General features: G+C 31.3%; 1 protein-coding gene and 1 pseudogene across 6 annotated transcripts in view; one reads left to right on the top strand and one right to left on the bottom strand.

Annotated features, from left to right (window-relative positions):
- PRKACB (protein kinase cAMP-activated catalytic subunit beta) overlaps window positions 1-15,453 on the bottom strand; it is a 109,327-nt gene that overhangs the window by 38,835 nt on the left and 55,039 nt on the right. Inside the window, exons 1-3 of one of the 6 annotated variants that reach the window (XM_016146090.2) lie at window positions 10,810-11,079; window positions 2,434-2,457; window positions 734-757 (exon numbers count right to left, since the gene is read on the bottom strand). The exons of 2 other annotated variants lie outside the window; for them this stretch is intronic. In XM_016146090.2, coding sequence (XP_016001576.1) covers window positions 734-757; window positions 2,434-2,457; window positions 10,810-10,819 — 58 coding nt within the window. In that variant the 5' untranslated portion in view covers window positions 10,820-11,079. Of the gene's footprint in view, window positions 1-733; window positions 758-2,433; window positions 2,458-10,214; window positions 10,724-10,809; window positions 11,080-15,453 lie in introns of those variants that run through there. 3 more of the 6 variants (XM_016146091.2, XM_016146094.2, XM_016146095.2) reach the window with 3 other exon arrangements.
- LOC118605430 lies at window positions 12,705-12,822 on the top strand (annotated as a pseudogene).

The raw sequence follows: 15,453 nt of genomic DNA, 5'->3' as shown, positions 1-15,453 counted from the left end.
TAAAAAAGAATGCTTCATTAATTACATTTTGTACATTTAATTATTAGGCATTTTGTGGTTCTGTGTTAGGTAAACTATATTACTGCTTATAAAAACAGCATGTTGTTAGTTATAGTATATTATTATCCAATGCTTTCTAAAGAGGTTCTCATTCATATTTTATAAGAATTTGGAAATTACTACTATATAGAGTACTACTCCAGATGTTGAGTTCTCCCATCTCTTTATAATGAAATGTAACCTCCATCTTTTACACCTCTTTATAATAGAAGCAAAACATTATTTAACTTTTATAATGGATGTCAGAAAAATAGAAGGGAAACAATCTAGAACAAAATAAAATATAAACTTCCCAGGATAAATACCCAATTAAAATATTAGCTGCTTTATTCAAAATTTACAACAGTAGATTTTCTTTCAAAAAACCATTCATTAACCTAAGTTATCTAATTTAAGTGGTGTGTATTAGTCTGTCTTCTGCTACCCTGTTTCAACTCCCACTGCCTTACAGTGTTATACTTGTTTCTAAAATATCACCCAAGAAACTGCATTATAAATCATTTCTATAAACTCAACATAAAGCGAAACAAACCTATTTCCTTCATTAACTAAAATGTTTTATTAAATCAGTATACTTTATAAAAATATAACTTTATGAGGAGCATTAACTTGCAAATAACCAATAAAAAAGTTTTAAAAATAACATTTTTTAAATTAAAAAGTAGTTGCCTACCAGATACTTCTGAAGAGGAGCAAGCTTGTATCCAAAAAATAAATTAAACAACGATTAAATGACACTCATATAAACAGCATAATAGCATGAATCATCTATAAAACATTTTCCCAGAATATTATATACAGAAATAGAACAATAATGTAGAAACTCGATTATTTGACTGAACATATTTGACTGAACATATTTGACTGAACAGGACATTTAAAAATTAAATGATAAAGTAATAGAATCAATAATTACTGTTTAGTGCCAAAATCAATTACCACTGTAATTCTCCTTAAAACATCAACAAAACTTTAACTCCTCATAGTAATAATGCTAATAATATTAAGTAAAACATATTAAAATCACATCCTATAACTATTATAATACCATCTCTGGATTTTTTGTTATTTATTTGAAACTTTACTGTAGGAAAGATACTCTGAATTATAACATTTTGTTAATTCCCTTCTGAAAGCCACTTCCTTGGTGCTGCTTTAACAATCTTTTCAACATTTATTGAGCATTGTTCAGTGGTGCCAGAAGCTGGGCTAGTCTCTGGGAACACTACTAAGAATAAACACATCTCCACTATTAAGGAGATGAGAAGCTAATGCGGAGACGGATAAACCATTGTAATGAATGTGACAAGGACTAAGGAAATAATAAGGTGCTATGCAAGCTTCAAAGAGGAAATTCTTGGGTAGTAAGGTAAGGCATTATAGAGGACACAGCATTTGTGCTAAATCTTGAAGGATAAGAGTTCCATTGGCAGATAGAATTGAGGAAGACATAGGCTGGGATGATCTTGTATTAAAGGCCTGGAAGAAGGAACATGGTTTATTCAGGAAATGGCAACTGACTTGTAATTGTTGCAGCACAGGGTATTAAGTGGACAGCAGCAGTGGGAGGTACAATGTATAGGAAAGAAGGTGCCCAATAATGGAGGTAATTGTTTCATATGGTGATGCCTGTCAACATGTGAGAAGGAACGGGAGTAAACTGAGTTATCCACAATTGCTACACTCTGTTTCTTCTGGGAAACTGGAGGCAAGACCACTTGTGCTAAGGAAGAGGGGAGCCAGATGGAGTAAGGAGGGATAACCGTGGAGGTTAGAGGCCCAAATATTTTAATCCTTGATGGCTATCTATATTGTGAATAATGGAAGGGGCTATTCCTCTAAATTTTTCTATTAGGGAAAAAGCAAATACTAGATACTAAAACAATTATATGTTTCTTAATAGTATCTTTTTTACAATAATAGTTTAAAATTTTTTTACTGAACTGATTATAATTCATGGGCCCCCTAATCACTTTGTAATTAAATTATTTTCATCCTTTATCTTAATAAAGATATTTAAGAATTATTTAGTATATATCAGAAAGTATAAAACAGGGCAGAAACTGAGGTAAATTCATACAAAAATACCAAGTTCTATAAACAAATAACAGAACAGTACTATCCCTTCCAAAACATTTAGAAAGTGAAAATCTAGTAGAATTTAACAGTATGTCTTCTCGTCACTCTCATTTTAAACACCCACCTCTTTGAGCTCTATGTTTTTTATTTATAAGAATAACCCCCACAATGCTATACTACAAATATTTTCAGTAAAAGAAATATAAAACATCAAGTTGACACAAAATACCTCATAAAAACCCAACATATAGCAATTAAAGTAACAGAATTATTCTGTAAAAAGTAATTTCCTACCAGATGCTTCTGATGATTTGCGTGCTTGTTCAAAAAGAATAAACAGATAAATAACACATAAAATAACAACTACAAAAAGTTATCCATCCATATTATGTTCATTAGTATATTTACACATAGAAATAGAATGAAAAATACTTGAGAATACAAATTCAACAGTTTTATATAAGGATTACAATAAATTCTTTGGATATATATATTTTTCAACCAACCAAAACCATATTCTAGAAATGTGTTAATGAAATATTATACTCTATCCCTTTAATGTGAAGAGCAATTTGTTCACTTTGCTGAAAGGGACACTTGATTTGCTTCACCATATTCAAACATATTTACTCAAAGCAAATTCACTGCAACCTTAAAAATAATAGTTGGAACGAAAAACATCTTTAATTACTGCAGTTGTACTTGTGCAGTTCAGTGCTAGGGGACCATGCCTACTATTGTTTTTTAAGGTATCAGCTAGTCATGCACAAAGTCACACATGACTTTTAATGGACAATAAAATTTAATGGACAATAAAAGCTATATTTCTTATTGTGGTATTTATTTTACTCTCTTTTCCTAATGCTTTTTAATTAGTTAATTATAAAGTCTTAATTACGAGTGGACAGTATAACTGACTTTCACTACTCTGTGAATAAAATATAAAAACTTTAGGAGAAACATTTAAATGATCAAATTATGAAAAGAAATACATTAACTTGATTAGTATCTACATGGATAGATGGATACTCTATGAATCTGCGTAGTGTCCTATTCACGACTAATCATATGTACATGTTTTCTCTCCCAACTTGCTCTCTAGGGATGCTGTGAATTTTCTAGGCCATTCAGGCCATCTTTGATTGAAGACATTCCCAACAGGATTTTGTAATCAAAACTTAAACTAAATTTATAGTCATAAAACTAATGATCCAGGCAATCTTTGAAATGCTCTTTAAAACACACTTTACTTCCTTAATTGTTCACTGAGGCTTTTTCTCAAAGGAATATTACATCTACCATAATCATATGCTAAAGATTTTCCATTTGGTTTTAAATTCAAATAGGCTGTCTGTTGACGGTATAGAGCTAAGAGTGAGTGGATCCCTAGATAGGTCGAGCACATTTCAACTTAACTAGGTAGTAATAGGTGGATCAAAAAATGCTTATGCCAATTTATTGTACCACAATATCCTTGATGCTCTATATTTTCAAAAAATGTGTTACTGTCACTTTCTAATTTTTGCTAATCTAATGAGTATTAAATCACATCTTGTTAAAGATTAGGTAAATACTTCCTAGTAGAATTTTATAATTTTCCATTAAAGGTCTTATTACTCTTTTATTAGATTTACATTCAGGTTCTTTGGAGTGATTATAAAAGGGAGATTTTAAAAAATTACTGTTTCTCTTTGTTACTGATGTATATAGCACATAGTTGATATTTATATATTGATCTTATTATATCTGTCAATCTTGTCAGATTCTGTTATTCCAAAATGACACTGGTAGATTTTCTTAATTTGCCTGCGTAGACAACCACAAATCATCTGTAAATAATGAAAAATTTGCTCCCTCCCATCGTCTTCTTGTCTTACTGTGCAGTTTATGGCTAACCATAAACTAATGTACAGAAATCAACAATGATTACCCTTTTTCTATTCCTAACTTGAGGAAAATGTTTCTAATTTTTTCTCTAAGTTTACTTGTAAAGCTACATCAGACTAATAAACTTAAAAATATCTCCTCTTTTTAAATTCTTTGGAAGATTTTGTATGAGATTGAAATTTTTGTTCTTTGAATATTTCCTAGAACTTGACTGTAAAACAGCCCAGTCCTAATTCTGTTAAGTTTAAGGATTTTAACTGACTAAATCTTAAGAAGTTCAAATCAGTTTAAAAAGTTTTTTCCATGAACTAACTTCTCTGATGTATCTTTATTTTGTATTTCACTGTTTTTGCTTATGTCTTTAGTAGTTTTTTTCCTTCTCTTGATTAACCATGCTGTACTTTCTATAACTTGCTTACTTGAATACTTGTATTATGAATGTCTGTCTTTTTTCCTTTCCTAATATAAGCATTTAAAATTTATAAATCCACTTCAGGTGTACCCCACATGTTTTGATCCATAGTTTAATTTTAAATTTATATTATGAGTTAATTCTTGACCTGAGTTATTTGAATTTTTTAAGTTCCTAGATATAACATTTGTGTGTTTATTTAATTAGTCTTCTATTGACTAAACTTAATTGCTTTGTGGTCAGACACCATGGCTATATCAACTCTTCAAAATATTTTGAATATGTTTATCAATTTTGTAAGTGTTCTATATATTTCTGTGTATTCTCCAATTACTGGCTAAGAATTCTTTATACGTACCTATGAATCTTATATATTTATAATTTTTCCTAAATGGGTCAATTTTGTTATACATTTTGAGGTTCTGTTAGAGGTGCATATGATTTTTTCTCACTTTATATTTTTTATGTGATTATTAATTTTAAATAGTGGTCTGCATATGACAATTCTACTCTGACATTCTTGGGAGGGTCTAATCCTGCTGTATCTACCAAATATCATTTAAAGGTGTGCATGTGTGTGCCTGTGCAAGTGCACGCATGCGTTTTGATTTTAGATTATAAACTCAAAGTTAAATGGAGCTTTATTTGAGCAACCTGCAGGGCTTGACAATAGGATTTTTTTTCTATACTCATAATTTCATCTTCTATTGCAGATTCCTTTTTTTTAATGCCATTTTATTTTTTTCAAACTATATATACATAATTTTTTTTTTTTTTTGACATTTCAGGATATGTTTTGTATTCACTTCTGCCTGGCATCCAGTGGATGTTACTAGCCTTGGGCTGTCATCATATTTTATCTTATTGATGATTCTTAGACCACACAATTAACAGATTAAAACCTGAAATTTACTGGAGGAGAAATGATTGATTATAAACTCTCAGGAGAGGCATCCCACACACATGCATGCAAACCCATCCCCTCTCCCCAGGCACCCAAACAAAGAAATAAATACAAGCTTCCTTATTTTTGCCCTGTGACAGTGGAGAGGTTTTAATTTGTAATCTATTCTCTCACTGAGATTATGATCCAGGAGGATCCTACATAGGGCTCTAAGAAATCTCATGTTGCAAGACTCCAAGAAATTGTCTTCTGTCTCTGTGAGGCCATTTAAAACCAAAGCCTTTTTGATTACTAAGAAAATGAAAATTTCCTTAGCATTGTCAAAGTATGCTCCCTCTTACAACTTTGGTTTTCATTTACCACTTCACTTTTTGTACACTGGGGGGTTACTATTATATTCTTGTAAGTTCAGGTATCCATTTAAAGGGATGTTTGCTATATTCCATTCAGCATTTATAGGTGCTATTGTATCTTCATTAATTTTTGCTCTAGAAGGATTTTCAAATTATTTAGTTTCCAATTTGGAGATCTTTTTTTCTTATAAGACTAGCTTTGTGTTAAGTTGTAAGATGCAAAGAGACCTGGATGTTTGTAAAATTTGTTACTTATTTTTATACCTAAAGTTCAAAACTTATACTAGAATATTATAGCTGTTGGTGTCTTCTGTTAATCTTTGTCAAAATACATTGCACTCTTTCATTCTTTGGATTCTTTTTCTTCAACTAAGAAGTTTTCCTGAATCTTATATATATATTTTATTATTGCTTCTCTTCTGTCGGTTACTATCTGTCCTTTGAGAATGCTAGTCATTCAATTTGTAGTTTCCTACTTTTATCTAAAATAGTTTCTACTTCATAATTCTTGTCCTATCCATTTCCCCTACATTCTGATAGGTTTGATCAAACTAGTTCTTCACATAATTAATTTACTTTCCTGCAGTGATTATTTTGATCTTTACTGCTTCTAATGCAGCTTTATATTCTGCAAATGCCAGGTTCATTTTCTTATAACCATGCCTTATCATTCCATTATTGCTTCTTTTCTATTCCTGCCTCTTAACAAGCTCTCTTTTCACTCTAGTCTCTTGTTTTAGTTTATCTTTCATGTTTTATTTAATAAATTCCATGTTCACTTGAAATTTTTAAAAATTCGACATAGATGCTATGTATAATTTCTTATTTTTAAACCCTCTCCACACATATTTTCTAAATAAGTTCACTCTCTTCCTCCTGAAGGCTGTTAATTCTATCCTTTAATGATGCACGATCTCTTTTATAGGCTCCATGTTGTTGCTTTTCTTGTTTATTCATTCATAAATAATGAGAAGCCTTTCAAAACTTTACAGTGCCGTCAAGTAAGGTAGATCCTCTCACCTCTTACTTGGGTGTGTTGGAATCAACTTCTCAGATCTTTTAGTTGATACGCATTTACATTATCATTTAAATAATCCAGTGATTTTCAGAAATGAGAATGGAGCCAGGACTTTAGGGTTCCTTGCTAGTGGTGATGTCCACCACATCAGAAAAGAGCCCTGTCACATCTAGAAGAAGAAAAGCCACTTCTTCAGCCTGAAATAGCTTAACAAATATTTGGCTGTCCCACTATAAGTGTTCGAAATGAAAGTAATCAGCAGTATTTGGTCTGCCACTCATCCCCATAACAGTCTTTTTTACAGGTCTCATCCCTCCAAGTTAGTAAGAATGAAACTACTGTTTATTTCTTTTCCATGAAGGCAAGCTACTCAAAAGTAAAATGGGTACTTAAACTTTTTTGTCTGATCATCAATTTAATTACTGTACATTTCTGGGCGAGTACCCTTCCTTAATTTCAGAACTTATACACTATTTTCCAAGTTTTGTGTTTTTCTATCTTCAATCAAGATCTGGAAAGGGAAATTAATTAAGTACTTGAGCTCAGGTCTATAACTGTCCTGTAATTCTAAAGGGTATCGCCTTCATATCAGAGATTTGCCCTCAACTACAGGTGGAACAATCAGAGTTCTCATCTGAGATGCTGACATAATGATGCTAGTTATGTTCCAATGAGCATATGAACCAAAAATTAAAAAAAAGTAAAAAAAAAAAAAAGACTGATATTTTTCATTGAGAATATAAGAAAAGTATTCAAATATTTAAAAACTGGATAATTTTTGGTCATTCATTTATTCTATAAGAATTTATGAATTCATTATTATGTTTGGGGCACTGGAGTAACTACCAGAAACACACAGATGAACATGGCACTCTTGGACTGAAGGAGTTCAAAGGCTGGAGTTTGGAAACTGACATGATATTATATAAGTTGAAAACAACACAAATAATTGTTATAGATTATAAGCTTGCTTTGGGAGTACAGGAGAATCACCTGACTCTATAGATTCAATGATGGAGGCACTAAAACGTATTGATAGGTTTTCAAAATATTTACGTTAAGATATAAATATAGAAAGGTAGCAAGGAATAATACATAGTATAGTATATCTTGGTCTGAATGTTACGAAAGATACAAATAAAGCAAGAACGGTAAGTCATTGATCTTATACGCCCTACTCAGGGGTTTGATCTTTATCTGAGAGATCATAGGAGTAACTGAAAGTTTTCATGTTGAGTTAAGAAACGGGCATATTTGCATTTTAAGTATGGCAGCATGGAAAATAGTCTGGAGGGATATAAATCTAAAAGCTAAGAGACAAGTGAAGCAGCTACTGCAGTAGGATTGAGAACATTCAGAATGCCTCATCTAAAAGCATTCCCAGTGTCAGTGAGACCAGAGAGAAATGAATGATTTCTGAGACATTTCTGATGTTGGATCCATAGAAATTAATGACTGAGTGCATATTTCGGGTGAAAGAAACAAGTTAGGGATGATTACGAGGTTCCTGTTTTAAGTTCCTGCATGGACAGTGGGATCATTAACAGAAATCAGAACCAATGAGAAAGGAGTACATTTAGGATGGAAAGAGAGAATTCACTTTGGATCACTTTTGAATTGAACATTCAGGTAATGACTGAAGATACGAGCACAGATAATTCGGAGAGAATGTGGCATCAAAACAGGGCCAAAGATAGATTTCTAGAGAAAACTAACATTTAATAGGAAAGAAGGAGAAAAGGAATAGCTTTTTAACTAGAAGAGAATACCACATTCACACAATACCACGTGTATAGCTATAGACTTAGATAAAAGGGTCTAGTATTTGCTTATTTTTATGAATATAACTATACTTCATTTGTAATTTTCCATTTATAATAGCTAAGGCATTAAACCATTTATAACGAGAGTAAAAATTGAATAATCTTGAAAAAGTCGGAATGTTTAGTTGTGATTACTATGATTTCTGTGGTAGAAAGGCTATAAGGGCATGACAATATGATCAAGTATATCAAATACTATCTGACTAACCCACAGCTTTCTTGAAAGAAAAATAAAGCAATAGAGAAGCAGTAAAAATTTTCTTCAGCTAAAATCAATGCATCCAATTGCAAAACCTCTAGAACAACTCAGTGGTTATCTAAGGATTCTGTTACACACTGAACTTTCGAAGAGAAAACATGCATTGGCTGGATTCAGAGAAATCAAATATTTTAAGTATGATAACCAGGTATATTCAGTTTTGATATTCATATAAATTCTAAGTAATGTTAACATGTTGATTTTGGATTATTAGTCCAAATTTAAAACACTAGATTGAAAATATCTATTAACAGTAAAATAACAGAATACCTCTTCTTAATATTTCACATGTAAACATTTCCTTTTAATATCTAATACTCTCTAAGCAAATATCTAACCATGTAGAAGAGGTTTATGTTATTCTGCACTAGGATAAAAAATATATTAGCAATAATGAGGTGATTTTCGGTTACGTAAGAAAAGGTTCATCTACTTTGAATTCTATCATTTTACAGCAAAAATTCAACCTTTTCAGGTTCTGAATTCCAATCCCATATCTTTTAAGTGAAAACTATAGACTATTATGTTATAAAAAAAGTCATATAACACTTCTTTTAAAAAATCTTATTTGAAGATTAACTTATAAATATCTTCTTTTTTAGTTAAGCAAGAGATACTAATGAATTATGCTCTAAACAAATATTCCTCACTCTAACAACAGGATGTCTATTTTTAGCTGCAGGTTTGGCTTAAAGTGAATAGCTTTCACTCTATGATAAACTGCAGTATATACTATAGTATGTTTTATCAAAAAACATTTTTGAAATATTTAAAAAATAAATCATGTTACAAACACAAAAAGAAAACTAATAATCACAAAAGTACTAATTCTAACAAATTATTTCCTCAAAAATAATATTTCTGAAAAATTTTATCAAAATCTCCAAAACCAAAATGTACATACTTATTTTTTTCATTAAATCCCTATTTTTGAATGAATTCTACATAAAAGCAACCAATAAGTCAATAAAATTTTGGCAACATCTTATTCAAGATTAGTATTTTTTTATAATCAAAATAAGCTAACAAAATTTAATATAAGAACGACAAAGCTAATAAAAAAGAAAGTTTAATTAATTATCTTCGAGTTTAGATTCTAAAAAAATTCCTCTCTTATCATGGTGGGTCTTTCACTTACTAATATATAAAACAATAACAACAACATCTGACAAAAAATAATAAATCAAACCAAAAGAAATTTAGGAACTGTTTATTTATAGTGGTATTAGTTACTCACAGTTCTTAATGGATTTTAAAAGCAAATTACTATAATGCCTAAATGCAAAAACATCAACAGAAAATGTAATTCACTGTAGCTCTGGATTTACAATTGGTCCTTTAAAAATGCTTTTTCTTCTTATAGTTAAATATTTAAAAAATATTTATATATAGCTGCAGAGTCTCAGAGAGCATACTTACCACTCATGATGAAAACCAACCTTTCCAAAACATATTGCTCAAAACAACAATCCAACAGCAAAGGGAGTTATGCTAATCTCTAGAGGTAGAAGCCGATGGTGTAAACACATACACTGGAACATGCAGCACACAAAAAACGAAAACAGCTTTCTTTTGTTTTCTAAAGAAAATCCCCTAGAAGCAAAGCATAACTGCCCAGCATGAGATATCACTAGTAAACATCAAATTAATGCCAAAGATGTGTATAACTAGATTTAATTTTCTTCAAGCTAGTTATCCTAGCCTCTTTCATATACCACTAGAACAACTCAAAATGGCAGGGAGAAAATGTTCGAACCAGGATGTATAAGATGTTCTCAATTATATCAGCATGAGTTGTTACCACGGCAACATTAGACCAGAATTATCGGTTCACTTGTAACCAAGGAGTAGCTTTTCTAAAGCTTTAATTAACCAAGACAAATAAAATACCTTTTAAAAAAAATTTAGAGCCACATGATTATTAAATTACCACATTTCTTAAATTTAAGCATTTATCTACCCTTCTTACATCTTTCAAAGATATAAAAAATTGCTGTTTTGTTCAAATACTCACACAATCCCATGTTGAACCTGGCAAGGAACAAACAGCAGAATGATTGCACCTAAACGTCTTTCAATTACACCAGCTCTTACTGCTAGCTGTGGACCTCGCTGATATTAAAATGCTGTGTGCTGTTGCTAGTGACTATTGGCGATGAATCTTATTGCCCAGATCGCTGATAGCTTTCATTTTTCATGAGCCAGAAAGCTATACTGCAGCACAAATGTTAACCATTTAAATTTCTGAATTATGGAAGAGACTAAATATAATACTTTATATATTTTTATTGTAAAGGAGATCATAAAATAACTTATTTATAAACTTTCAATAAATTCAGCATTACAAACAGTGTCAGAAGAGGGGAACACACAACAAAGTTACTGGCAATCATTGTTGAAGTGCGAATTTTCTTACATTAAACAGGATTAAGAAAATAGATTGTTTAGAAGGTGGACAAACTGAACGGCATGGTAAACAGACTTTTCTGACTCCTAGAGACCCAAAATTTTGTACCAAAATGTACAAAAGAAAGGAGTCTTGGTAGGCAAAACTTTAGCAAGTAAACTTGCCATTTTAAAAGTTCTCAGGTGAGACAAGACTTCCAGTGATGGGGAAATAAGTAAGTAAGCAAATGTTCTCCCCATGAACGACTATGAAGCTAGACAAAATTGTCAACAACAATAACTTCATGGCTCTGGAAATTAGCAGTCACAAACAACAAATTGAGAAGCATTTATTCATGACAAACTGCTGAACTCTGTATAACAGTGGGTGTCTGGTGTTACCACTTGGTGCTGCTCTTGTTCTCCACAGTGTAGTCAGTATGGTTCTATCAGGGTGGGGCTGGTCATGACAACCAAAAGCTTTGCTGCCAGAGAGGGCTTACTTGATTTGAAGATGAGACCAAAACACTCCAAACAAGTGATGTCAATAATAAAAAAAAAAGCAAACAAGGAAGTATCCAGCTTTGCTAGTCTGAAGTGTGGCTTTGGTAGGGATAATGAACAGATTGGTGGTCTAGCAAGAAATGTGCTATGGTGGTCTACATAGAAAGCAGAAATTAAAGAAGCAGAGAAGACCTACATAAGCTTACCACTATCCCTGGCTGAGCAGTAATCTATTCCCTAAGGGAGACCCAAGAAGGCCTTGCAGAAAGTTAAAGCTGGTACAAACTTGAAAACCATCTGAATATTGAATCTGTTCCCCAACCTACAAACCGCTCTGGTCAGTATAGACTGGCTAAAAATGTGTGAGTACAACTTTTGCTCAATCACTGAGTAACAACAAAGCTAGGCAGACACGGGATAACCCCTAGCAGAGAAATTAGCAACTAGATACAACAGGAGATACGGTCTATAGATTAAGGCCAAGGAAGTTAATAAAACAAAACAAAACATAAATAAAGCAGCCTCCAGGGAAGAAAAAAATAATCAGAATCCAAAGCTGCTACAAAAATATTATTTTAAACAGTCCAATTTTGACATAAACATTATATATCTATATAAGAAAAAAAGGAAGTCAATAGAAAATGTCTCTAAATGGGCTCAGATAAAGGATTTAGTAAAAAAGGGCAAAGAATAAAATATTTAAAGAAATGATGGTTGAAAATGTCACAGTTTAATGGAAAATATTAATCGGCAGATCCAGTAAGTTTAAGTAATTCCAAGTAAAATAAACATAAAGAGATTTATAACTAGACACAACATATTCAAGTTGTTGAAAGTCAAAAACAAAGAGAAAATCTTAAAAACTGCAAGAGAAAAATGATTGATCATGTACAGGGGAAAAGCAATATAATTAATCATGATTTCTTAACAGAAATAAGAGAGCCAGGAGGCAGTAGAATGATATATTTAAAGTGCTAAAAGAAAACAGAAATAAACTAGTTTAAAATAATTCTCTATCTGGTCTACGGTCATGCCACCTTGAACAAGCCCTTCCTGTCTGATCTCGGAAGTTAAGCAGGGTCGGGCCAGGCTAGTACTTGGATGGGAGACCACCTAAGAAGACCAGGTGTTATAGCATAAAAAAATAATAATAAAAAGATAATAAAAAATAAAAAGTAAGTGATTGTAAGCTGACATGGTCCTTACAATCTGTGAAGTCAACCAAGGAAGGCCTTGCCTAAAAAAAAGAAAAAAAAATTATGAAAAAAAAAAAAAATCCCTACCTGGAAATACTATCCTCCAAAAACTAAGGTAAAATACAGAATTCCCAGATAAATAATACCTGACGATATTTGTTGCAAGTGGAAATATTTAAGGAAGTCCTTCAGGCCAAAAGAAAATGACACTAGGCAATATTCAGAATGCCTGGAAGAAATGAAGAGTACTAAAACTAGTAAATATATAAGTAAAATACTATATAAATACGTACTTTCATATTTTCTTCTCTTAATTTATTTAAAGGACCTAAATTGTAAAAAGCAATAATTATAGCACTGCATTGCTGGGTTTATAAAAATGAATATGTAATAGATGTGAAAATTATAAGACAAAACTGGAGAAGAAATTGAGCCACATTGGCTCAAACCAGCTGTATTATAATAGAATTAAGTCAATGCTGTCCTGACGTCAATTGAGATAGATAAAATGTATAACACCTAAATCAACTATAATAAAATATCTTTTAAATATTTAAAATATCAGAGGAATTAAAATGGCACCCTATAAATATCTGTTTAACAAAAAAGTAAGAGAAGAGTAACAAAATCAAAAAAAAAAAAACTATAAGATACAGAGAAAACAATGAGCATAATAGAAGATATAAATCCAACCATATCAATATTATATTAAATGTGAATGAATTAATGTAGATCAAACAGCAGAAAGTATCAGACTAGATAAAATCAAGGTACAACTCTATGGTGTGTATAAGAGCCACACTTTAGATTTAAAGATATAAACAGGATGAAAATAAAAAGAGAGAAAAAGATCATGCAAACAGTAACTATAAGACAGCTGGAGTACTTATTTCAATATCAGACAAAAGAGACTTGAAGACAAAAAATATCGCTAGAGACAATAAATGACATTTTGTAATGACAAAAGAGCCAATATGTCTGGAAGATTTAATAATTAGACATGCACTGAGGAAAAGAGTCCCCAAAATACTTAAACAAAAATGACAGAATTTGAAGAACTATATAATTCAACAATTATAGTTGAAAAATTCAATATTCCTTTCTCAGTAATTCATGGAAAAATGACAGAAAATCATCAGGGATACAGAAAACTTGAATAATAACATCAAAACTGGAAATTTATAAAACACAGCACCTAATATCAGCAGAATGGACATTTTTTTCAAGCACACATGGAAATTCTCCATAATAACCATATGCTAAGCAATATAACAAATTAAAGTTAATTTGAAATGACTAAAATATCACTCAAAATATGATCTTTGATCACAGAAGAATTAAATTAGAAATCAACAACAAAGAGACATTTTGGAAATCCCCAAATATTTAAATTTAAGTCACAAAAAAACCCAAGAGAAATAAGAAAACATTTTGAATTGAATGTAAAAAATCTACAAGAAATAAACATTTATAAGACATAGATAAAGCAGAGCTTAGAGGAAAATTCATAGCTTTAAACTTCTACATTAGAAGGTCTCAAAACAATAATGTAAGTTTCTACCTTATGAAACTGAAGAAAGAAGAGCAAAACCAAAAAGATCAGAGCAGAATTCAATGAAACAGAAAATTAAAAAAAATAGAGAAAATAAATGAGACCGAAAGTCTTACTGATAAACATTTAACTAAGCTGACCAAAAATTAAATTAAAAGAAAATACAACAAAGAAAGAGAAGATACTAATTACCAAATTTAGAAATGAAAAGACATCACTGCTGACATCATCACCAGAGAAATTAAATGAGTTATAAGGGAAAACTATAAATAACTTAATGCAAATTATGTGATAATTTAGATGAAATGGACAAATTCATAGGAAAAAAAACCAAAATCAACTCAAGAAGAAATAAAATATATGAAAAACCTATAAAAAAAAAAAGTACTGAATTAGTAATGAAATTTTTTCCAACAAAGGATAGCTCAAGTGCATATGGCTTCCCTGGGTAATTGTATAAAACATTCAGAGATATAATGCCAATCATACACAAACATTTTCAGAATATAGAGGAGGACATAACGCTTCCCAACTTCTTTTATAAGGCATGATACCACAGCGAGACAAAGTCAGACAAAAAGCAAAAGAAAATTACAGACCAATCACAATGCTAAAATTTTTATCAAAATATTACCAAACCTAATACAGCAATATATAAAAAAGATTCTAGACCATTCCCAAGTAAGATTAATCCCAGGAAGGCAGGCTGCTTCAACAGTGAAAATCATTTAATGGAAAATATCATATTATAGAATAAAAAACAAAACTACCTAGTCATCTCAATATATGTAGAAGCATACCACAAAATCCAAAGCTGTGATAAAACCTCTAACAAACTATGACTAGAAGGGGATTTCCTCAAGCCAATAAGGACATGTGTGTGGGGTTGGAGGTGGGGGCTCTATAGCTTATATCATACATAATGGTCAAAGATGGACTGCTTTCCTCCTAAGACTGGGAATAAGGCAAGGATGTCTGCCCTCACTGCTCAAAAGCAACTTTGCACTAGAGGTTCCTGCCA

Source organism: Rousettus aegyptiacus, unplaced genomic scaffold (genome assembly GCF_014176215.1).
Source record: "Rousettus aegyptiacus isolate mRouAeg1 unplaced genomic scaffold, mRouAeg1.p scaffold_m13_p_1, whole genome shotgun sequence".
Classification (NCBI taxonomy): Eukaryota; Metazoa; Chordata; class Mammalia; order Chiroptera; family Pteropodidae; genus Rousettus; species Rousettus aegyptiacus.
The sequence above is the reverse complement of the archived record's forward strand: the minus strand, read 5'-3'. Positions and strand labels throughout refer to the sequence as shown.